This window comes from Protomyctophum parallelum, assembly GCF_964188405.1.
Source record: "Protomyctophum parallelum genome assembly, chromosome: 8".
Lineage (NCBI taxonomy): Eukaryota > Metazoa > Chordata > Actinopteri > Myctophiformes > Myctophidae > Protomyctophum > Protomyctophum parallelum.
In genome coordinates this window covers 4,512,635-4,537,657 of record NC_139703.1, presented here as the reverse complement: position 1 = coordinate 4,537,657, position 25,023 = coordinate 4,512,635, and the positions used below count along the sequence as shown (strand labels likewise).

The window sequence follows — 25,023 nt, the reverse complement described above, 5'->3', positions numbered from 1 at the left end:
CGCCGTGACAGCTGTCCCGCCATTCGATGTTTATGCAGAAAAACATCAAATCTGTGCCTGTTTTGCTGGGACCAAATGACCACAAATGACCATATTTCTTACGTCATCATTTAGAGCTAGTCATACGTATATACCTATATACATAATCAGTAAAAATACAATAGCAAATTGTGCCTGATCTGCTGGGACCAGAGTACGTGTTGTGTATATGTATGACTAGCTCTTAATGATGACGTAAGAAATATGGTAATTTGTGGTCATTTGGTCCCAGCAAACCAGGCACAGATTTGCTGTTTTCTTGCATAAACATCAAATGGCGGGACAGCTGTCACAGTTTTTGGCGCAAAGTAACCACAGTATACCGCTAATCAACTTACAACTACACACTCTATATAGTATATATGTATACGTATATAGTATATGCCTATATACTATATATATACTATATTATATTTCTTACGTCATCATTTACAGCTAGTCATACGTATACTATATACATAATCAGTAAAAATAAAATAGCAAATTGTGCCTGATCTGCTGGGACCAGAGTACGTGGTGTGTATATGTATGACTAGCTCTTAATGATGACGTAAGAAATATGGTCATTTGTGGTCGTTTGGTCCCAGCAAACCAGGCACAGATTTGCTGTTTTCTTGCATAAACATCAAATGGCGGGACAGCTGTCACGGTTTTTGGCGCAAAGTAACCACAGTATACCGCTAATCAACTTACAACTACACACTCTATATAGTATATGTATACGTATATAGTATAATGCCTATATACTATATATATACTATACAGTATATAGTATATGCCTATATAGTATATGCCTGCTTTGCTGGGACCAAACGACCACAAATGACCATATCTCTTACGTCATCATTTAGAGCTAGTCATACGTATACTATATAAATAATCAGTAAAAATAAAATAGCAAGTTGTGCCTGATCTGCTGGGACCAGAGTACGTGGTGTGTATATGTATGACTAGCTCTTCACCCAAACTTATATAGATAGAAACTTGAATCATACTAGGTGTTTATATGCATAAAGTAGGTAGGTAGCAAATAGTTACATCTAAAAATTATACATTTCAAACGTTCCTTCACAGAGATACTGAGAGCTGCAGCAAGGGCAGAATCCATTTTCTTGCGACCGACGGCCGTTGCGACGGACCTGTCCGTCGGGGGGTCCGCCGGTCCGTCGGGGGGTCCGCCGGTCCGTCGGGGGGTCCGTCGGTCCGTCGGGGGGTCCGTCGGTCCGTCGGGAGGTCCGTCGGTCCGTCGGGGGGTCCGTTGGTCCGTCGGGGGGTCCGTCGGTCGGTCGGTCCGTTTTTGCGTCGCGACCGACCGTCGGTCGCAGAGTTAGGGTGGATGGATTCTGCCCTTGCTGCCCAAATGGTAACTCTGTCATTTCTCTACCGTTTTGGACGGGGGTGGTCTCTTTGGAATCGTGTGGCCCCCCTGGAGGTTTCTATGGGGGTCTCGAGGTTCGGGGACCCCTGGGGACCCCCACGGACCCCCAAATGGTAACTCTGTCATTTCTCTACCGTTTTGGAGGGGGTGGGCTCATTTGAATCGTGTCGCCCCCCTGGAGGTTTCTATGGGGGTCTCGAGGTTCGGGGACCCCTGGGGACCCCCAGGGACCCCCAAATGGTAATGTCACCTGTGGACACTAACTGTAATTGTCTCGCTGTCTCGCTGCTGCGCTGCGCCGCACAGACAGCAGCTTGTGTCAGTTGTGTGTAACATGTGCGTTCGTGCCGTGTTGCTGGTATATTATTATTATTATATTTTTTGCGCCGCCGCGTTGTCTCGCTGCTGCGCTGCACAGACAGCAGCTTGTGTGTAACATGTGCGTTCGTGTTGCTGGTATAGATATTATTATTATTATTATATATCATATCCTCCTTCCCAGCCTCCCCGTCCTGGACGGCGCAGAACAGCGTTGGATCGCCGGCCGCCTATCGTTGATCGCCCGCCGTCTCCTCGAGGACCGCCGACGCAGATGGTTTACTGCTATATGCCATAGTGTTTATTATAGCTACTATTATTATTGGGCATTTGCTAACTTAACGGTGTGGCACGTATTATTGTAGTGTACAGTACATTGGGTACAGCGGTCATTCAGGCTTCAGAGGGCTGCTTACAGGGGTGGAATATTCTCAGGGTTGGCTTCACCTGTCTCTTAGCGCCCCTATATTGGTGAACACGCATGTTTGTATTTTACTGCTGTGATTTTCGATAGAAGTGTTATCCTATTTTGATATAGGCTTATTGCAGTGATCGTTGGTGTGCACTTGATTTGCCGTGGCATCTTTTGTGGTCGTGTGTACTAATGTGTATACGATAATCGATAATATATGTGCACTAATCAATCTTTGGGCTGCTTAGGAGATTGGGTGGGAACAAACACTGTGCTATTATCCAGATTCCTGAGGTGGACATTTCAAGAGGAGCTTGTGATTATTGCTTGCCTAGGAATAGGATACAGTGTGTTAAGTTATGAGAAGTTCTGCAGCTTACACGTTGCATTCGGAGAAAAGATTAGATCCATTTAGCCAAGCATGGCATATTTATTATTATATTAAGGGCTCCCTGTCACGCATCATTCTCACGGTGACAGACCCAATACAATACAATCACTGAATGAAAAAACACCGGTCCGCTCCACACACAGGCAGTGGTCATGTGACCCGAGTTACCTGATCACGCCATAGGAGACAAACATGCATCCCATACCTTGCGCCTTGGCGCCTCACAGTGGCACAAGCACAACACTGCATATCACACAGAACAGCAGTACAGAATTACACACAATACACAAGTGAGGACATACATCCCGTCAAATCTCAACACAGTGCCTATTTATATTGCTATTTGCTACGTTTTAATAATTGCCAGTCATACAGTATAAATTGCCACATTGTTATACCTATACATTTACGTATTTTACTTGTATAGTGTTATATTTGATATCCTGCTACATGATTTTATACTTACCTGTTTTATCTCCGAGCTTATAATAAACTTTGTTACTTTTCTATACGACCTGCCTGCTGCTGAATATATTCAGAGTATACTCTTCATTAGCAAACTGTAAATAAAGTACTAAACGAAGGAAAAACCCCCGCGGGGATAACTGACGTTATAAGAAGATAACGCCCCTGCATGACACCTCCCTGGCCACCGTATAGCGCATTGACAGGTCTGTCTGTCTGTCTGTCTGTCGTAGCATGCAGATAGACAGATAGGGGGGGGGGGGCAGTTTGACAACAGCGGCTGACACATGTTCATTGATGATGATTAATAGGCCTACTGTATATGCTACTGTGCTGCTGGATCGTCGATAAATGGACTATAGGCCTACTGGACTTTGATGTTATACTGCACGGATATAAGCGAACCAGTTTATCAATGTTGGATAGTTGGATACCTGCATGCGCTCTTTGCATGTGCACGGCAGATGGAGAGAGAGAGAGAGAGAGAAAGAGAGAGAGAGAGAGAGAGAGAGAAATGAGCTCCGTTCATTGGCTTTATAGGCAAGTGCAGAAGGTTTATAACGACAGGTGCCCACCTTAGAGTAGCCTATATATATTAACTTATTATTATTTTGCCAGCGGGTGCTTTGGCTCTTGCGCGGAGTTGACGCCGTTGTCTATAGGCCTACGTGCCAGGATGATTTTAAATAAATATGTCTCTGTCTCTGCGTCTCTAGAGCTATAAAATATATAGCACACATCATGTGTGACACATGTGTGCACATACACACACACACACACACACACACACACACACACACACACACACACACACACACACACACACACACACACACACACACACACACACACACACACACACACACACACACACACACGAGATTCTGACAGAATGCAGCGGCGCATTCTTAAAATAAACAGATATACAAGCTTATAGTGTACCATAGCGTACATACCAGCATACTTACCGTTCAATAATAATTAGCATGTATTATTATTAACGAAAAACAAACAGTTTTTTCAAACAGTTGTTTGAAACAACTTCTGATTAGTTACTAACTTTACTAGACCAATTTAAAATAGTATTAGATGTTTTTCGTTAATAATAACTTATGCTAATTATTACTGAACCATTTTAGATGTTTATATTTCACCAACAGGCATGATATGAATTTATAGGAATAATAGGCCATCAGTGGCCACCGGTCGACTCCATTTTGCGCATTACGGCGCCTAGATTGAAATGACCACATTAATCAACAATAGACCATACTGTTCATTGAAAATAGCTGCAAAATCACTATAGTTGTGATGGGATAAAGTAGACCTTTTAAGTATAGTTACCAAGTAGGCCTACCATTAACCCCGCGATGCTGAGCGTGTGTTCCAGCTAAAACTAAGGGTAGGTCTATAGATTTTTAGGGTTAATTATTAGGACCCGATTTTTAATTTCATTCAGAGGGAGAGTCAAGGTATATATTTTATATATAGTGAAACATACATTTCATCGATATCCTTCATCGTCTTCATTTCTTTCATAGTTAAAGCAATTGCTAAGTGGTCTATTGTCTAAAAAAAAACACACACAAGCATGAACAGTAGACATCTATTCATCATTATTTATTTCAAATCAAAATACAAACCACTGTCACCAACTCGTCTCGAAGTTCGCGCGCACACACACACACACACACACACACACACACACACACACACACACACACACACACACACACACACACACACACACACACACACACACACACAACGAACGGTGTGGTCACGGTACCGCTGGCTGGCCTCTGTTTTAACGTTAACGTCAAAGTCCAGTAGGCCTATAGTCCATTTATCGACGATCCAGCAGCACAGTAGCTGTATACAGTAGGCCTATTAATCATAATCAATGAACATGTGTCAGCCGCTGTTGTCAAACTGCCCCCCCCCCCTATCTGTCTATCTGCATGCTACGACAGACAGACAGACAGACCTGTCAATGCGCTATACGGTGGCCAGGGAGGTGTCATGCAGGGGCGTTATCTTCTTATAACGTCAGTTATCCCCGCGGGGGTTTTTCCTTCGTTTGGTACAGTTTGCTAATGAAGAGTATACTCTGAATATATTCTTTCAAATGAGGTTTGGCCTTATATCAAACATACATGCTCAGTATTTTTATTAATACATTTGCAACTATTTGAATAAAGGTTGTATATCAGTGAAGCCACCACAGCTCATGAAACATAATAGGCTGCATGGCTAACAGGGCTTAGTGCTTCCCTATACCATATCTCTCCTTTCTCTGGCTCTATGACTTATACGCCCATGAAAAATGGAAAATATAAATTTCATTGAGTGTATACCATTTGGAATTATACCAATCGGTTGAGATTTGGCAGATTATAGCCAATGTTAAATATCAACTTTTTGCGCACGGGCCATTGGGACTGTGGCGGCGGTGTTTTACCTATAGGACCTCTGCTTGGATTCATGGTGAGTGCGCACCGAAAAGTAATTGGAATATATTTTTCTTGCCACATTATAAACAAGTTTACTTTACCTCCTCACTGTCCTCAGTGTTTGGGACGGGATGTAGGCCTGTATCATGTGCTGTCTGCGTGCATATAGCGCTGCGCTCCAGTGAAATTGTCATTGCTTGAGAAAAACGGATAAGGGCAGCAGGCAGGTCGTATATAGAAAAGTAACAAAGTTTATTATAAGCTCGGAGATAAAACAGGTAAGTATAAAATCATGTAGCAGGATATCAAATATAACACTATACAAGTAAAATACGTAAATGTATAGGTATAACAATGTGGCAATTTATACTGTATGACTGGCAATTATTAAAACGTAGCAAATAGCAATATAAATAGGCACTGTATCTATAGGCAAGCAATAATCACAAGCTCCTCTTGAAATGTCCACCTCAGGAATCTGGATAATAGCACAGTGTGTAATAATAGTAGCTATAATAAACACTATGGCATATAGCAGTAAACCATCTGCGTCGGCGGTCCTCGAGGAGACGGCGGGCGATCAACGATAGGCGGCCGGCGATCCAACGCTGTTCTGCGCCGTCCAGGACGGGGAGGCTGGGAAGGACAAGCTGCTGTCTGTGCAGCGCAGCAGCGAGACAACGCGGCGGCGCAAAAAATATAATAATAATAATATACCAGCAACACGGCACGAACGCACATGTTACACACAACTGACACAAGCTGCTGTCTGTGCGGCGCAGCGCAGCAGCGAGACAGCGAGACAATTACAGTTAGTGTCCACAGGTGACATTACCATTTGGGGGTCCCTGGGGGTCCCCAGGGGTCCCCGAACCTCGAGACCCCCATAGAAACCTCCAGGGGGGCGACACGATTCAAATGAGCCCACCCCCTCCAAAACGGTAGAGAAATGACAGAGTTACCATTTGGGGGTCCGTGGGGGTCCCCAGGGGTCCCCGAACCTCGAGACCCCCATAGAAACCTCCAGGGGGGCCACACGATTCCAAAGAGACCACCCCCGTCCAAAACGGTAGAGAAATGACAGAGTTACCATTTGGGCAGCAAGGGCAGAATCCATCCACCCTAACTCTGCGACCGACGGTCCGTCGCGACGCAAAAACGGACCGACCGACCGACGGACCCCCCGACGGACCAACGGACCCCCCGACGGACCGACGGACCTCCCGACGGACCGACGGACCCCCCGACGGACCGACGGACCCCCCGACGGACAGGTCCGTCGCGACGGCCTCGGTCGCAAGAAATGGATTCTGCCCTCCCTCGAGATTTGACAGTTTACAGCGCTCTGCTTGCGCACTAGTTGGCCATTTATGGCCTACTAGTGTGCAACAAGCAAGTATGCACTCGACAGAGTGCAGTTCTAGTTACTCCTGTTTTATCCTCTCTTTACTCCCAGTGAAACAAAGAATTGATTTTAAAGTGCTTCTCATAGCTTTTCAATCGATCAACGGACGGCTGCAATTTGAAACGGGCCCCCGTAAAATCCACACCCTTTCCCCCTTACGGTAGCCTATATGTTTCTCTTACCTTTTTACCTTCTTACATGATTTCCCGTTTTTATATATAAGTGCATATTTGTACACGTCTCTACATGTTCTGATGAATTGAAAATGGTGGACCCTATTCTAAACAAGTGTATAATGCTTTATCAGTGTGTCGTCTTTGTATTGAGTTGTGCTTTCATGTGAAATGTACCCATTCTGCAAACTGTTAATAAATACTTCAATCAATCAATCAATCAATTTCAATCAATGGCTTAGCTCCTCCTTATGTTTCTTGACATGCTTGACCCATATATCATATGCCACCCAGACCCAGAACCCTTAGAATAGATCATCCGACAAAGGTCTCCTCACTATAGGTTATGGTGCTTTTAGTCATTATGGTCCTATAGCCTACTCTGTAGAATTCTCTACCAATTGATCTAAGGTCACATTCTCACCTAATACTTCGGTAGACTCGGATGCGTATGGGCGGGGAAATTGAGGTTCTTGCATATTTAATTGGCTGCGGTTTGCCTTCACACTGTCATTCGCAGCAATTGGAAACGCAGCAGGGGGGACCTTTATCAATGTGTTCCATTCATAAACTAGCCTACACAGTGAAATCTATGGTGATAAAATTACACTCATAACGTGCATCTGTCGTGCATCCCCCCCCCCCCCCCCCCCCCCCTCTCTCTCTCTACGCACGCAGCCGCCACACACTGTTCTTTTGGGCATGGAGGCACAGCGCTGCATGAGCACATAACTCCCCAGTCCCCACACAGTGACAGCACTCCATAGCACTCCATGTTTACGGCACGCACAGACAGACAGAATATTCTGTAGGCTATAATAGGCTACACTGCAGTGTTTTTATGTGTTTTCTTAAGCAATTGATTAATGTACACGTCCTCATTTCGATCAGGGCTTCAGTCTCCTTATTCGACCACGTCTATCCACAGTAATGGGACATCTTTGCGCTGCATAAAATATGCCTTCTCCGTCTCCAACTGTGTTCAGCTCCTCACCCGCCACATTATGTTTGCTTCATTTCCTTTATTTACTGCGGATTGCATTCACACCTGCACCGAATCGTAGTCAAGTGCGATTGGAAGCGAAGCGAAACCCCCGTTTTTGGGCGGAGTAAAATGCGGTTCTTTGCTGCGCATTAGGATTCGAATGAGCCTTCACACCTGCCAAACGAAGTGCACTTTCTGAAAATGCGCAGCAGGATTCGTTTTAATCGCAGCAAAGCTCTCTGGTGAGAATGTGACCTAAGTGTAGCCAGTCGGGAAATGTCCCTCTTGGGCTACTGTGGAGATACAGGTCAGAGCTCCTCCCACTTCCTGCTTCCTAAATGTTTGGCCCACTATAAAAGCCAACTAGCAATGGGAATTTGCCCTCCTGCAATACTGGTTGTGACCATATATTAAAAAGGCTACATTAGAAAAATGTAGCCTATAGTTATTTTAAATAACTCATTATTGTATTTTAATCATATGTAATTGTCTTAATTCATTTTTGTATAATTCTTGATTTGTGTATGTATTGTATTTCATTGAAGCACACTGAGTCCTCGCTTAGTCGCTTGTCATGTGCTCTATAAACTTGACTTCACTCTTATGGACCACTTGCGTGTTGTGTGGTCAACCAAAATCACATTAACTACAAATAGCCGATCTATACAAGCTCACATCGCCTGAGCTTGTAGATCCCTGCCCTAGGAGTCCGAGTCCCGGACCTCCTGTTGAAGAAGACCCATGAACGATGACTAGTAGGCCTACAGTAGCAGATGAACTTCATGACTCAAAACTGTCCCTGTGTAGGAGATGGCTCCCCCTGCTGGTGTTTCAGTGGAGGTGCATGGCAATTCATTCCTCAGTAAAACTAGAATCCACTATTGATTGATTGAAATATTTATTAACAGTTTGTAGAATTACAGTACATTTCAAGCACAAACTCAATACAAAGACTGTTAACTGTGAGTGGACGACCCAATTAAGCATTACACTTGTTTACAACAGGGTCCACATTGTTCAATTCATCAAAACATTTAGAGACATACAAATAGACACTTCTATGTAGTTAAAGAACAGAACAGGAATTCATCATATAGGAAGCAAAAAGGGAGCTGCAGTAGTACCAATCACTGTCATGCACGCACGCACTCTACACACACGCATGCACGCACACGCACGCAAAAAACACATTGAGACTCTTTTTCTTTTTCAACACTGAGCTCTGAGCGAGCATGAGTACAGTCAGGTTGTTTTCTGTTCAACCTGGGAGTCAAGCAGGCTGGCATTTCAGAGCACTGCCTCAACCCCATAAGGTACCTATTCTACCTTTAAGATGCAAATGAGTAGGCTATCAGTATGACAGTATTAACACAATTCTACCATGACCACTGTCCATACAGTATAGGCCTATGTCTTCATAATCTTGCATTTATAGAGCATTATTCGACTACTTTGAGGCAAGCTGCAGATGTTGACTGCAAATTCCCACACGCCCAGGAAGCTGTACAGCTATCCGATGTCCCAGGAGACTGACCAGTGATTTCTGTTGCAATGTCTATATTATGTGCCCCTGTTCTCCACATTGGTATAGCAGTCATGAGCATAGGCCTTTCATGCAGTGGTCTCTTGTAAGAGACTGCCTGTATCCCGTGCATGGCTGCACTCTTTGGCAGTTGGCTGTACAGACAGTACTGGCACCTCTTGGCCAGTAGGAGAATGTGGAATATTGAGGAATAGTGGTATACCTTCACATTCGCATTCATTTAATTGATTGATTTGAGGTTAATTATATCAAGCCCTTAACAGTCAATATTTAACTGACATATGCTAGTGGTCCGGAGCACAAAAACGTTTGAGAACCACTGATCAATTACTTTCCCATGGTTCGTAGGGCTGTAGGCTATATTCTAAATGGTGCATTTATATAGCGCCTTTATCCAAGGCGCTTTACATAGATTGTGCATTACATTCACCCATTCACAGAGTGACACGCACATTCATACACCGATTGGCGGAAGCCATGCAAGGTACCAACCAGCACATCGGGAGCAATTTGGGGTTCAGTGTCTTGCCCAAGGACACTTTGACATGTAGACAGGAGGAGCCGGGCTTTGAACCACCGACCCATGGATCATTGGACGACCTGCTTTACCTCTTGAGCCACAGTCGCCCCTATTCTCTTCTCTTAACCTTCCATATTACTCATAGCAGACACATGTGATTGCATGATTATATGAGCTCATTTCCTAATTATGGTGTTGACTCAACCAGTAACTGACAACATTGGGCAAGAAGTTATTAAGAGGAAATTACTTCTTAAGAAGTTTTTGGCATCCACCAATGATTTCTCAGCTGTTTGTATATAGGTAAGAAGTAAGAACAGAATATCTGCACACTGTGGAGCACTCTTAGGTGCATGGCCTTTTTGTTCTTTGTGACATTTTTGTGCAAAAAACATTTATTGTTGAGGTTTCTTCAATTCTACAGTTGTTGCGACCATAGGTCGCAGATTACGATGAAAAACCAAAACCAATCCATTGTTCCGTCCGTTGTTCCATCCGTCACGCCATCATATATATGGCCGTCAGTCCCTCGCGCCTCGTGACATGTCATGCCACCATATGGTTAATACTCCATGCCGTCTCCAGATCACTTCAATGACCTCGTCAAACCCTGGATAGCCATATATGGAGAAGACTGGATCATCACCTATAGTCAGATCTTCATATATGGAGCCGGCCAGCATCTGACCTCAAACCCTTAGATCTCCATATATAGAGGTGACCTGTTCTGACATTCCATATGTTGATCCTTCCCCATCCATCCTTCCTCTTCGATGTCTCCCTTTTGACTGATACCTGTCCATTCAAACTCTAGACGGGCCCGCCCCAAAATTATTAGTGCAGCTGTGATCGGCAACCGGCGAAAACTAGAGTTCTCAACCGGTCCGAAAATGAAGGCCCGGCCCTACCTGGGCCCTCATCATTTTTTACAGTCCAAATAGTTGATTATGCACCACGGGCCACGTGGCAGCCTCGTGACGTCACTGACAAGCAATTAACGTATAGAAGTAGTACGTAGTACAGTAGTATAGTAGGCCTAGGCCTAGTACAGCCACATGCAATAGAGAGGACTCCTGAGCAGTGAGCATGCGCACAACACACACACACCGGTCCTTACTCCTGCGCAGAGCTTGAATTAACCTGACTTTTACTGAACTTTACAGTATGGTCACATATTATGCCAATTATGAAAATTGCTCACCATATGCAAGTTACTGTAGCTGGCAGATTCTATATGCTGGGGACCCGACCCTCCCATACTCAACATTTCTAACATAAAACGTATAGGGCACTCAAAATGGCATGCTTCATATTCTGGCAAGTGGACTAATAATAATTAACTACCATAACTACCCTATATATGAACATGAACATAGGCAGGCCTATACTGTAAATGTTATGTCCTCCACCTGAATATTCATTCTCTCCCAAGATCAGGGAGGGGAGGGAGTGGGGGCTACACTTTGGGTGCGTTCGGAAATGCGCACCGGCAGCGCACTCGCCTATTAGTTTGCATTGCACAGTGCGCTATTTCCGAACGTGGGTCGTGGGAGGGTTGTGAGGAAAAACCTGCACGCATCCTCAGTGTAGCAAGAGGCAAGCAAGAGCTGCACGGCTGCACCTACATAGGCGCTGAAGCCAATCAAGCCATATAGCCGCCCATTTGGTTCTTTACTGTATTGTTGTTTGCCTGGCTGTTTTATTGTCATTCATAATGTGTTGTGCGGGGCGGATCGTGCTGTTAGCGGCTTTGGTCGCATTGGGTTCTGCGGCACCGGCGGCTGTCCCACCGCGGCTCAACCAGCAGTGGAACAACTACCGACCCATCGTAGGTGAGTGTCCCGCACATGATGCTCTGTATGCGGACACGGCAACCGGGTCCGGGACACACTGACGCCGTGAGTGTTGTGGTGTTGTTGCGGCGTAATGTAGCCTTTACTGTAATCAGTGTAATTTCGGCTATATTATATAGTCTATTTTGTAGCTAATGTTCCCGATGTTCTGAGAACATAGAACATTAGTGATGTAGCCTATATTTTGTGTCAAATGACCCTTGTCTTGTAGCGGGCTAGCGGCGATGTTTGAATGAGTGGGAAGAAACGGAGGCAGGCAGGCAGGTTGCAGTCTTACGAATCCAGCTTTATTGAACAGGATTCACTCATTACAACAAGGCAGCAGGCAGCACGGGCAGAAGGCCCCGTGCCCAGGAGTCACATCGTATTCGTAGCCAATCTCAATGTGAACACAAATACATACAGTGGTCCCACTCCCAACATTACATTATATTCACTTCAAAGTCCCTCCTCCGGATACAAACAGGCTACCTCCTCTCTATGTCAGCCAATCAAATTGTTGCATTCACAGGATCTGCCTGTAAGAGGTAGGCGGGACACCTGGCATGTAGATCATGTGGCACAGTGACTATACGGTTTATATCAATAGGACTACTTATCTATCTATACTATATATGTAGAATGCAGAACCTTATTTAACACATAATGTCACAAAGGTAGAATGTAATGTATTATTAACAGGTCTAACTGATTGAATCACAAATACATTGTAGGCTAGAGCAGAGAGCAAGGAGAAGCTCCCTGAACACACACACATCTGTTGGTTAGTTAAGATATTTCACCAAGATTAGAACTTTCACAGGCCTGGCTGTAAATAACTCTTAAGCAGTTTACTCTTTCTATGAAGTCACCACAGTTTACATGTCCTGTGGGTCAGCCCGTGTACCTTAGCTGACCAATATTCATCATATATATGACTAATATTCATCATCTCTCTCTCTCTCTCTCTCTCTCTCTCTCTCTCTCTCTCTCTCTCTCTCCCTCTCGCTCGCCCTCTCTCCATCTGTCACGCATCGTACGCAGGCACAGTGGCACACACATCTCCCTTCAAATACAAAGTATAGGCCTATTAAGGCATATATGTCTATAATCTCTATATAGGCTATTTGGTAACAAAATGACTCGCCCCTTTTCCGTTTTCCTCCCGGAATTTTCCCCAGTGAGGGGTGGGAGAGGCTGGACGGCAGACGGCTGGACTTTGAATTTTCTCTAACTATTCGGCTATTTGCATGTGCATCTCGCTTAGCCTATAGTACTCTTGTAGACCGGCTATTTTTAAATAGATTATGGGCTATATGGACATGTTAAAATTATTTTGAACTAATTTTCCTGGGGACCCACTGGAACCAGAATGTGATGTCAATGTCAACCCTTAACTGGACTGAAAAAATTAAGGATCCCTGGCTAATAAGCCAAATATGCCTTAATACAGTATAAATTGTCATGTGAATTAAATAATTCATTTATTTTACAAATTCACTTTCAATTTCAAATTCAATTTCAGTTTCACTCAATGGGGACATTGAGTTCTGTTGTAATTTGCCCATGTGTGGTCCAGCCCAGGCTATGGAATTAATGTATGTGTCTGTCTGTCTGTCTGTCTGTCTGTCTGTCTGTCTGTCTGTCTGTCTGTCTGTCTGTCTGTCTGTCTGTCTGTCTGTCTGTCTGTCTGTCTGTCTGTCTGTCTGTCTGTCTGTCTGTCTGTCTGTCTGTCCTTCTAGGTGTGTTGGCACAGGAGAATTTTCAAGATGATCAGTTCGCTCTTGGTTCCTCATACATCGCCGCCTCCTATGTCAAATACCTGGAGTCTGCAGGGGCCCGCGTGGTGTCTGTTAGGTACGCACGCACACGCGCACGAAAAAGAAAAGTAATAATAACTAGATCAAGTGCCCCTCGGGGCACAGGACTCCACCAGGGCAGGTCAGGTTGAGGCCTCCTGGTTGTGCTATAATAGGCCAATGTCAAAAGGGTGCCATTTCTTCTTACACCTTGGATGGAAATTGGATGATTTGAGGCATTTTGTTCCAAACATGTGTTTTGCAAAAATCCACCTGTTGGTGGCGCTATAACAGGCCAATGTGAAAAGGGTGGGATATATTCCTCAGCCTAGTAGGAAAGTCTGTGAAAGATTTAACGTAAATTGCACGCTGCGTTTATGATTTGATGCTTTTTGTTCAAACTTTGAAAGCCAATGTTAGCCAAATAGGATGGAATATGAAATATCAGACAGATCCGGTTTGCGTGATTTTTGGACAGAATCTGGGAGTAATGTAAAAATTTGGGGCAGAGGTTCATGGTTTTCATCCAGGGAGTGTGCGTGCTGACGGACGGACGGACTCACGGACGGACTCACGGACGGACGGACTCACGGACGGACTCACGGACGGACTCACACACGGAGTGCAAAACATACCCTCTCCCCATTCCTTCGGCCTGGTGGAGACAAGACCCCCATGGGGTCAAGAGCTTTCAGCCACTCTGCCCCTCACCTCTGGAACCCCCTGATATTAGAAACATGGACTCAAACACCATATTCCAAACCCACCTCAAAACCCACCTGTTATGGCTGACCTCTGTGTCTTCTGCTGCAAGCTGTAGGCCTACTTTAGTTTTAGTTTTGTTTTGTATTGACTGTTTTTGAGTGCCCTGAAAGGCGCCTTATGAATAAATTGTATTATTAAGAAGAAGAAGAAACACTTTCTTTCAACCCAGAATCACTATTTTGTCATTATTATTGCCAAAAATCACACCCGTGTGAAGTGAGGAGCGCTCTTATCATCATACGTCATCATACATCATCTCATTCTGGCCAATCACAATTTGCATCCTCACTTTTCTCTTCAATGTTTGTGTTTACATAAACTCTCAAAGCACACACACACACACACACACACCCCGACATGCCCATGGGCGCACACACGTGACACGCACAGAGGTAACATTATTTCAAGTCATTCATTAGTTCTTACACAATAACACATGTCCTTTGCTGTCGCTCAGAAACCTTGCATCTCCATATTTCTTTATTATTCCCTACTCACTCATTCATCATCACATGCGCATTCTCTCAGTAAGCTCTCAGCACGTTGCAATGGGATGTGCTGTGAAGTCACTAATGTTGCTCTGAAGAGGGAAGCCTGGAGCTCTATGGTGGAGCTGTTGCCCGACTACGGATAAGCGGTTGAAGAGGTTGAAGTTGGATGGATGGATGGATGATATTTTTTATCAAACAACAATAAAAAGAACACTTTTGGACATACAAGGTTTCCAGCCGACAGCTAACTATACAACCTGTTCCGTGTGAAGTCGTGGGCACGTGTGGACATGTACTAAGTAGTAACAAGCTACTGTGAAGTACTCCTGTGGTTCTCCAAACCTGCCTGAGGTTAAACCAATAGAGTAGACAGAATAGCCAAGACCATCTCCATTCATGATGAAAATAGCCGATCTACAAGCTCACAAAGCGTAATGACCCGTTGTGAGCTTGTAGATTGGCTAGTTAGTTCAACTTTTGGGGGGGGGGGAGGGAGGATAAATGCAATGACAAATCTGTCCGACTGACCAACGGACCAATTTTTATTACCGTATTATTATGATTACCGGTATTTATTTTAATTGTGTTTTAATAATAATTCAAAACTAAAATAGAAAAACAAAACAATGCTCCTGTAATTGTTCTTCTCTCTTCTTTATTTGACAGAATCAACCAAACAGAAGAGGAATATACATTGCTGTTTTACTCTATCAATGGGTGAGTTGACTGTAAATTATTATACTTTTACAAATGATTCTATAGACACATTGTCACTCAGAAAATAAAGTTTGTATTGTATTTCAACTTAACAATATGCAGTTATCAGAATGTGTGCTTTATATAAGCATAATCTAAATGTTTGACACATTAATGTGATTTAGTTCATATGTATGTCCATTGAAAGATATAGGCCTAGTTAAAGATTTATATTTCCAGGTTATCATCAAAAGTACTTTGCAATACTAAAATAATGATTGATTGAATAACTTGACAGTTTGCAAAAAATGTAATAAAAAAGCATTTGAAACCAAAGAAAAGCCTATGGCTTGTTTCCATTGGGGTCATTGTCTCCACCAGGCCGAAGGCATGTGGGGAGAGTATGTTTTGCACTCCGTCCGTCCGTTTGTGTGTCCGTCCGTTTGTGTGTCCGTTTGTGTGTCCGTGTGTGTGTCCGTGAACAGCTAATCTCGGCCACCGTTAACCCGGTCGATGCCATATTTTGCACACACACTCCCTGGATGCCAACCATGAACCTCTGCCCCAAACTTTCCAGAACGGCCTGTTATAGCGCCACCAGGAGGCCGCTTTGTGCAAAACAAGTTTTTGCACAGTACACCTACAGATTTTGTCCAAACATCACGCAAATTGGTACACAGTCTCTCTAGAGCCATTCAACGAAACGGGTCTTTCAGATTTATCAGACTCCATCCTGATTGGTTAAGATTGGCTTCCAAAGTTCACAGGAGTGCTCAGTTTCAAACAAAATGCTGCAAATCATGAACACATCACGTGATTTCCGTGAAATTGTGCACCCACATTCCCACTAGGCCGAGGACGAAATGCCACATGAACAATTTCAACTCAGCCTCAAGGTGGCGCTATAACTGGCCCAAAAGTGTTTTTACCTCTAACTGCACGGATCTGTGGATAACCTGGTGGAGACCTGTGCCCGGAAGGGCACTTTTTCTAGTGTTTAATTTGTATCACCTGTGGCCTGTTTGGTCCAGCCAATACAATTCCTGTGTTGTTGTCTCCACCAGGCCGAAGGCATGTGGGGAGAGTATGTTTTGCACTCCGTCCGTCCGTGTGTCCGTGTGTGTGTCCGTGAACAGCTAATCTCGGCCACCGTTAACCCGGTCGATGCCATATTTTGCACACACACTCCCTGGATGCCAACCATGAACCTCTGCCCCAAACTTTCCAGAACGGCCTGTTATAGCGCCACCAGGAGGCCGCTTTGTGCAAAACAAGTTTTTCGATGCCATATTTTGCACACACACTCCCTGGATGCCAACCATGAACCTCTGCCCCAAACTTTCCAGAACGGCCTGTTATAGCGCCACCAGGAGGCCGCTTTGTGCAAAACAAGTTTTTGCACAGTACACCTACAGATTTTGTCCAAACATCACGCAAATTGGTACACAGTCTCTCTAGAGCCATTCAACGAAACGGGTCTTTCAGATTTATCAGACTCCATCCTGATTGGTTAAGATTGGCTTCCAAAGTTCACAGGAGTGCTCAGTTTCAAACAAAATGCTGCAAATCATGAACACATCGCGTGATTTCCGTGAAATTGTGCACCCCCATTCCCACTAGGCCGAGGACGAAATGCCAGATGAACAATTTCAACTCAGCCTCAAGGTGGCGCTATAACTGGCCAAAAAGTGTTTTTACCTCTAACTGCACGGATCTGTGGATAACCTGGTGGAGACCTGTGCCCGGAAGGGCACTTTTTCTAGTTTGTACTCAATTTGTCAAAACATTTAATGACAGACAAATAAGATATAGAAATACTCTTTCTCAAGTAAAATAAGGTTGTATGTGCATTCTCTAATAGTTTAGTTTAAAAAAGATTATCCCACCATTTTGTAACCCAGTTTTTCTTTTCACCCAGTGCCAATTATCTAATGTAATCCTGGGCGCTACACTTCCTCTGCCAACCTGGGGGGGCAGCGGACTGACCTCATGCCTCCTTCTATGCATGGAGTCCAAGCTGCTTCTTTTCACCTGACAGAGGGGAATTTCCCCGGCCGGACGTAGCGCGTGGAAGGGACACGTTATTCCGACCAGTTCCTTTCCCCTCCATCAGGCGCCCAGCCAGGGGGAGGTAGTTTTAGAGACCAGGATTACGGCATGTTTTTGTGAGGGTATCTACCCTAGGGGACACGGGGAGAACATGCAAACTCCACACAGAAAGGCCCTATCGCCAACCCCCGCCTCGGGTATGGGTACTGATGACGCGGAGGAGGGAACACGCCGCCAGCGCCCACAGCGTCCCCAGCGGGAATCGAACCCAGGACCTTACTCTATCAATGGGTCCTGGATCAGATTCTTATAAATGCATCAATTATTGTTTTGATAATTATTAACCCATTCTGACCGCACAGCGTGTGGGAATGTCATAACTAATCCACCATGTCCTAGCTCATTTTCATTGATATCAAACGAGAGAAAATATTCATATTTAAAAAACATATTTTTTGGAGTTGGCCTCTCCTTCGGCACCATACTCCTTGCTCTCCGTGCATGCGCGTTGTCATTCACTTCCCTGTATAGTATACGGATCAGAAAGAATGCCTCGTATCTGCTAATCTAGGGAGCTCTCCGTGGTTTTGACCAGATGGATATACTAAGCTCTTCATTTCTGACTTCCAACATGCCTCTCGTTCAAAATATGAACACGAGGGATTATTCAGCGGTTTTATCGTAACGATAACGAGGTGAGCAAGCAGAAGTATTTATCCCGTTTTTTGTACGGAATGGAAGGGGGGGGGTGGGTTACAGAGTAAAAGCGGCCATATCTGCGCGGCACCCCGAGCTGTTATTTTGAAAGAAATCCCACCACTGATTTTGTTAATACCTAACCTTATTGGCTTCATAAAAATAAAAGCTGATGCCTCCTCATGCATGTGCCTGCGTTTGTGTCATGTGTGCTTTGACCTTCTCCCTCCAGACTGTTGCTTCCAGGAGGGAACGTGGATCTTCAGACATCAGAGTTCAGCCGAACAGCAAAGATCTTCTATGAACTGGCTCTGAAGGTAAAGATCTTCTATGGACTAGCCTTGGACGTTTTTATTTCCACTATGAACTGGCTCTGAAGGCAACACCTTCAGGTGCTGTCTTATAATTAAGTAAATGAACATTAGTGTAAGTTCTCCTTGAACTCTAATAATCCTGGTCAGCAGCTGACTGCAGTGCACGTCTGTCTTTTTGTGGTCCTCAGGCCAACGATGCAGGGGATTACTTCCCCCTGTGGGGGGTGTGTCAGGGCTTCCAACAGCTCAGTGTCCTCACAGCCAGCAAGAACCTGCTCACCTTGACAGACACCAGAGCTGTAGCCCTTCCTCTAACCTTCACTACAGGTAAACGTTACCTGTAATGCTGCCGCTAACCATCACTACAAGTATACTAACCCTGTAACCCTGCTTCTAAACCTCACTACAAGTATAGTAACCCTGTAGCCCTGCTTCTAAACCTCACTACAAGTGTAATAACCCTGTAGCCCTGCTTCTAAACCTCACTACAAGTGTAATAACCCTGTAACCCTGCTTCTAAACCTCACTACAAGTGTAATAACCCTGTAACCCTGCTTCTAAACCTCACTACAAGTATACTAACCCTGTAGCCCTGCTTCTAAACCTCACTACAAGTATACTAACCCTGTAGCCCTGCTTCTAAACCTCACTACAAGTATACTAACCCTGTAGCCCTGCTTCTAAACCTCACTACAAGTATACTAACCCTGTAGCCCTGCTTCTAAACCTCACTACAAGTATACTAACCCTGTAGCCCTGCTTCTAAACCTCACTACAAGTATACTAACCCTGTAGCCCTGCTTCTAAACCTCACTACAAGTGTAATAACCCTGTAGCCCTGCTTCTAAACCTCACTACAAGTGTAATAACCCTGTAGCCCTGCTTCTAAACCTCACTACAAGTATACTAATACTAATGATATTGCTCTGATGGCTGAAAATGAGTCAAATTTACAAAAAATGCTGAATATTGCTTGTCTATGGTGCAGTAAAAGGAGACTTTCGATTAACAGAGAGAAAACTCAGATAATACACTTCAGAAGGAAGGCTGTACACTGAGTGTACAGCAAAGTAACCACAGTTTTATGTTTGGGTCAATATCTTTGACTTATTCCCCCTCATACAAATACTTAGGTTAGGTTTTGTTTTTCATGAATGTATGAGTTTCTCTGAGGGAAAGAATGTATTGGCTGACTCAGCAGGTAGAGCAGGGGTGTCGAACTCAACTTGGGGCGAGGGCCGCATTGGTCAAAAGGTCACTTGATGGGGGCCACAACCAGTTGCGCACGCACGCTCGATGTCTCAGTCAGTCACTGCTATAATATCTATCTATCTATCTATGTATGCTCAGACCCAGCCAGCCAGCCAGCCAGCCACACACATAGTGCTCAGACCCAGCCAGCCAGCAAGCCACACACATAGTGCTCAGACCCAGCCAGCCACACACATAGCTCCGTAAGGGAGTGGTTGCACCACTCAAAAGATCTTCAAAAAACTTCATTTTACTTAATATGGCACCTAATGCTCTACCTGGTAGAGCAGGGGTCCTCAACTAGAAATGATGAAGGTCCACAATTTTTTTTTTGAATAAGACCGAGGTCCGGTCCCATGCGCGGCGTCCTTCGGAGAGCGGGGCTCTATGCCCGTTTAGTAAGGTGAAGCCAAGCTTATACAAATCAGATCCCCTTCCACCCAACCAATAATGGGGTGCAGAGTGCAGGCCCGGAGTGGAACTCCAAATCAGGCCGGGAGTTATACGCCCTGGCAGGCCACACTGCGCGCGCGCATAGCGCGCGCCATAATTTTTGAGGCCCTTGGGGGACATTTTGGGGGCCTTTGCAGCTGAGTTGAGTACCCCTGTGGTAGAGCATTAGGTGCCATATTAAGTCAAATTAAGTTTTGCCCTGATTTAGGTTTTTCTACATTTACCAAGCTCTATGACGCCATGGTCTCTTCCATTTTGTTTTATGCAGCAGGTGTGTGGGGCTTTGAGGAGGCTACCGAATGTAAAAACATTCAGAGTAGAGTGTTGAGGTGTTTTCTCGGGGTGCATAAGTATACCACTAAGTTGGCCATTGAAGGTGATACAGGTTGGGAAAGCTGCCTGACAAGGCAGAGATGTGAGATGATCAGGTTATGGAATCGCCTTACCCAAATGCCAGAAGAGAGGCTTACAAAAATGATATTTAATTGGAATAAAATATGTAATCTTCCGTGGATAAGAGAGGTCTCCTCAATTTTCTCAATTTCTGACTTAAACCCATATTTTTTAAATAACCTTCATTGTAACATTAATACAGTCAAATATAAACTGTCAATGTTACATCAGCAGAAATGGAGGGTGGACATTGTGAAAAAGGCGAAATTAAGAAGTTATATTCAATTCAAAGAGGACTACATGACTGAACCTTATGTTGCATTTAATTTAAAAATACTCTATCTATCTATCTATCTATCTATCTATCTATCTATCTATCTATCTATCTATCTATCTATCTATCTATTTATGTAGATCGCCTTTTTCTTTTAGAAACTTATAAAGAAATGAGCTCAAGTGTTTGCTGTTTAGAAGCACTGAATTGTGTGTGTGTGTGTGTGTGTGTGTGTGTGTGTGTGTGTGTGTGTGTGTGTGTGTGTGTGTGTGTGTGCGTGTGTGCGTGTGTGCCCGCGTGCGCGCGCGCAGAGGCCCAGTCCAGCCGTTTGTTCAGAGGGTTTCCCAGACAACTGATGCAGTCTCTGTCTGAGGAGAACATCACCTCTAACTTCCATAAATGGAGCCTCTCACTGCAGGTACCTCCTCTCCTCTCTTCTCCCCTCCTGTCCTCTCTTCTCCTGTTTCTCACTAAATTGCTTTCATGTGCTTTTGAGCTCACTCACAAAAATGAATCAGTGGTTTCTTTGTGGCGTGTGTGTGCGTGTGTGCGTGTGTGCGTGCGTGCGAGAAACAGACAGACAGACAGCTTTCCTACTGTCTGTCACTGGCTCCCTCTCAGCTTTCCTACTGTCTGTTTCAAGTAACAGAACTATAGCGAAACGTGTGCTATTTTGACATAGAAATGACTGTGATCCAACAGAATTACATAGAAATGACTGATCCAACAGAATTACATAGACATGACTGTGATCCAACAGAATTACAGCCGTAATGCCAAGCTGAAGAGGTTTTATAAGGTCCTGTCCACCAACACTGATGGGAAGACACACTTCATCTCTACAATGGAAGGTACACTATCTATATATTAGTAGGCACTAGGGCCTAGGCACTGGCTTGTAGGCATTGATTGCAGACCCATTTGTATGTCACTCACGAGTACAATTTTTGAAAGATAGAGAAAAATGCAAATTTTAATACACTTTAAATAAAACTTCTGCGGGTGTAGGCCTATGTACTGTAGTGGGATCCCTCATCCCTGCTTCATCTCTCTCTCTTTCTCTCTCTCTCTCTCTCTCTCAGTCTCTCTCTCAGCTAAACTAAAACACAATGAAGACCCCTGCTTATATTTAAATTAAGTGTATTAATAATAATAATAGTATTATGGTATCCCAGCCTGCAGGTGGAGTTATTAATAAATACAGACAGTGTCTAATACACTGTCTGTATTTATTTATAACTCCACCTGTAGGCTGGGATACCATAATACTATTATTATTAATAATATAATAATATGTCTTCCAGCCTACAAGTATCCATTCTATGCAGTCCAGTGGCATCCAGAGAAGAGTCCGTTTGAATGGATTGATAAGCCTGGCATGGTTCACTCTGTCAACGCCGTCACCAACTCCTTCTACACCGCCAGCTTCTTTGTGTCAGAAGGTGAGACCGTCCATTTCTCTGTGTGTGTGTGTGTGTGTGTGTGTATAAATATACATAGTGGGCACAATGTTCCACGACTGATTTTTCTGCGCAAATAAGATAAAATAAAATCACCCGAACTGGTGCGGCAAGCAAACTGAAACTGACCAGGAGGGGAAATGGGGCGCAACACTGCATTTTTGTGAGGACAGATTTATGTCCTCACAAGTATAGTATTACAAACGTGTGTGCGTACGTGCGGGGGTGTCCATCTGTGTGTGCACTTGTGTGGGTGTGTGCGTGCGTTTGTCTGCTTACTCCCACAAACCCTTAATATCCATCTATATCTCTCTCTCTCTCTCTCTCTTGTCCTCCCAGCCATGAAGAGTCATCACCACTTCTCCAGTGTTCTAGAGGAGGAGAAGGCTCTCATCTACAATGTCTCTCCAGTCTTCAGAGGAACACAACACATATCCATGCAGAACTACTACTTTGACTGAACATCCATCCATCCATCCACCAACCCACCCACCCATCCGTCCATCTTCATGCAGAAGTACTACTTTGACTGAACCAACCATGCCTCCATCCATCCATCCATCCATCCACCAACCCACCCACCCATGCGTCCATCTTCATGCAGAACCCTTAGAGTATATATTAATAGAGACGGCACCGGATTTCTCCTCCCGCCCACTTGCATTAAGTTGCTCAAAAGCGCATGAGGCGATTTCACTCCTCCTTCCGGGTAGGAACAGAGTGCATTCTGGGATGGATTGGGCCAAATCGCGAACACGCTGGCCGTTGACTATCATTGCAAGCGTTCACGTATGAAACGGCGTTCACGTGCCATCATGAACGTGCGCAATGATAGTCAACGGACCAGCGTTGGCCCCAAGCTGCAATACCAAATTCGGCCACTATGTCCATCCATCCATCCATCCATCTATCCATCTTCATGTAGAACTAGATACTACTTTGACTGAAGTCACAGCCTGACACCAGTGACACACGTCACTCCAACCAGGAAGTGACCATCTCAATCCGAACAATCTGCAAAACGCTTTCTGTATTCACTTTTTGTTAGTTTGTTCATTTGTTTGTTTGGTTGTTTTTGGCTGTTTTCTGTCTGTCTGTCTGTCCCCAAAATACCGGTATATGTATGTTTTTGATTTATCATCTTATTTTACATTTTACCCCAAGCACAATAGTACAAATGGGTTAAAAACACCAAATGGAAGAGACATAAAAGGCCAAAGGCCTTATTTATTTTGTAATGATCAATCAGTTGATTGTGTTATGGCTTGGATCAGTCTCAATCTGCAGTTCTTTTCAACTGTTTGGCTGCATTTATAAACGGCAAGAACATAGATCTAGAATCTATCATTATATCGACGTAAATATAATTCTACATTGTGCTAACTGTTTAGGAAGCAACACTAGATTGCGGAACTCCTTTCACTCTGTTTCACAAAATCACAGACCGGGATCAAACGTCCCAGTAATTGGATGTCGGAATTATGGGTAGTCCCCTTCCCAACTCCTCCCGCCCAACACTCCCTGCTTCCACCTCGGAGGAAAGCCTCGTCAGGGTTACAAAATTGCCGTGTGATCCGGTCCGACTGGATCGCAAACCCGAAAAGGAATGCTGCCCTGCAGGCTAACTGACCAGGCTAGCTTTCTTCCCTTCCCCCAAACACGGGCCAGGGAGTTCAGTCCCTGAGTTCAGTCCATATTTTCAGAACAGAACACACCTTTTCAATGTGATGAATGTATGCTATATGAAAAGCACAGAATGTATGCTATATGAAAAGCACAGATCTCCAAAAAGTATATTTATATTATATTATATAGAAATGGTGTTTGTTTTTATGTCAGATTGGTTTTTATGTAACCACCATAAAATGTATACTATGTTTATACTATGTTTTCAATCATGCAATGTGTTAAAGGCAGGGCACGTTCTCTTTGTTTTTGTTAAAACAAGTTCTTTGTTAAATTACCATAGTACTCTATTTGCTGATAGTATAATAATTGCTATAGTGATTGAGTGTTTGTTCAGTCACGGGGGTCTCCGTGTTCTTCCCAAAACATTGCGGAAATAGCATTTAAGTTACTGTTTTGGTCATACTGTATCTGTCCTGTGCAAAAACACGTAATCTGTAATAATACTGTATGTTGCAATGTTCAATGCCAAATACACAATTAAATTGAGTTAACCGCAATCATTTATAATACAACATTTATAATGCACCTTACATTTGAAAACATTTCTTTAAAATATTAAGTATTGATTAAGTAACACATTCATACATATACAATAAATTGTCAAGTAGAATGTCATGATCATGACAGATACCTGTTTAGTTACTGAACAAATAGTCTACAGTACGTATTACTAGTTATAATATAATAACATTTATAAGAAAACATTTTACCATAAAGGTTAGTTTTAACCAACACAATATCACTTATTGTCCAAGGCTCAAATCAATGTAAAATGTCCA

General features: G+C 44.0%; 1 protein-coding gene across 1 annotated transcript; it reads left to right on the top strand.

Annotated features, from left to right (window-relative positions):
• Window positions 1–11,796: 11,796 nt before the first annotated feature.
• LOC310863768 (gamma-glutamyl hydrolase) lies at window positions 11,797–23,016 on the top strand (the record flags this gene model as incomplete). Its single annotated transcript, XM_083772263.1, has 9 exons — window positions 11,797–11,914; window positions 13,657–13,771; window positions 15,636–15,686; window positions 18,643–18,727; window positions 18,913–19,051; window positions 21,407–21,513; window positions 21,856–21,946; window positions 22,400–22,537; window positions 22,895–23,016. The coding sequence occupies 9 exons, from the start codon at window positions 11,797–11,799 to the stop codon at window positions 23,014–23,016; spliced, it is 966 nt and encodes a 321-aa protein (XP_083628389.1).
• Window positions 23,017–25,023: the final 2,007 nt, after the last annotated feature.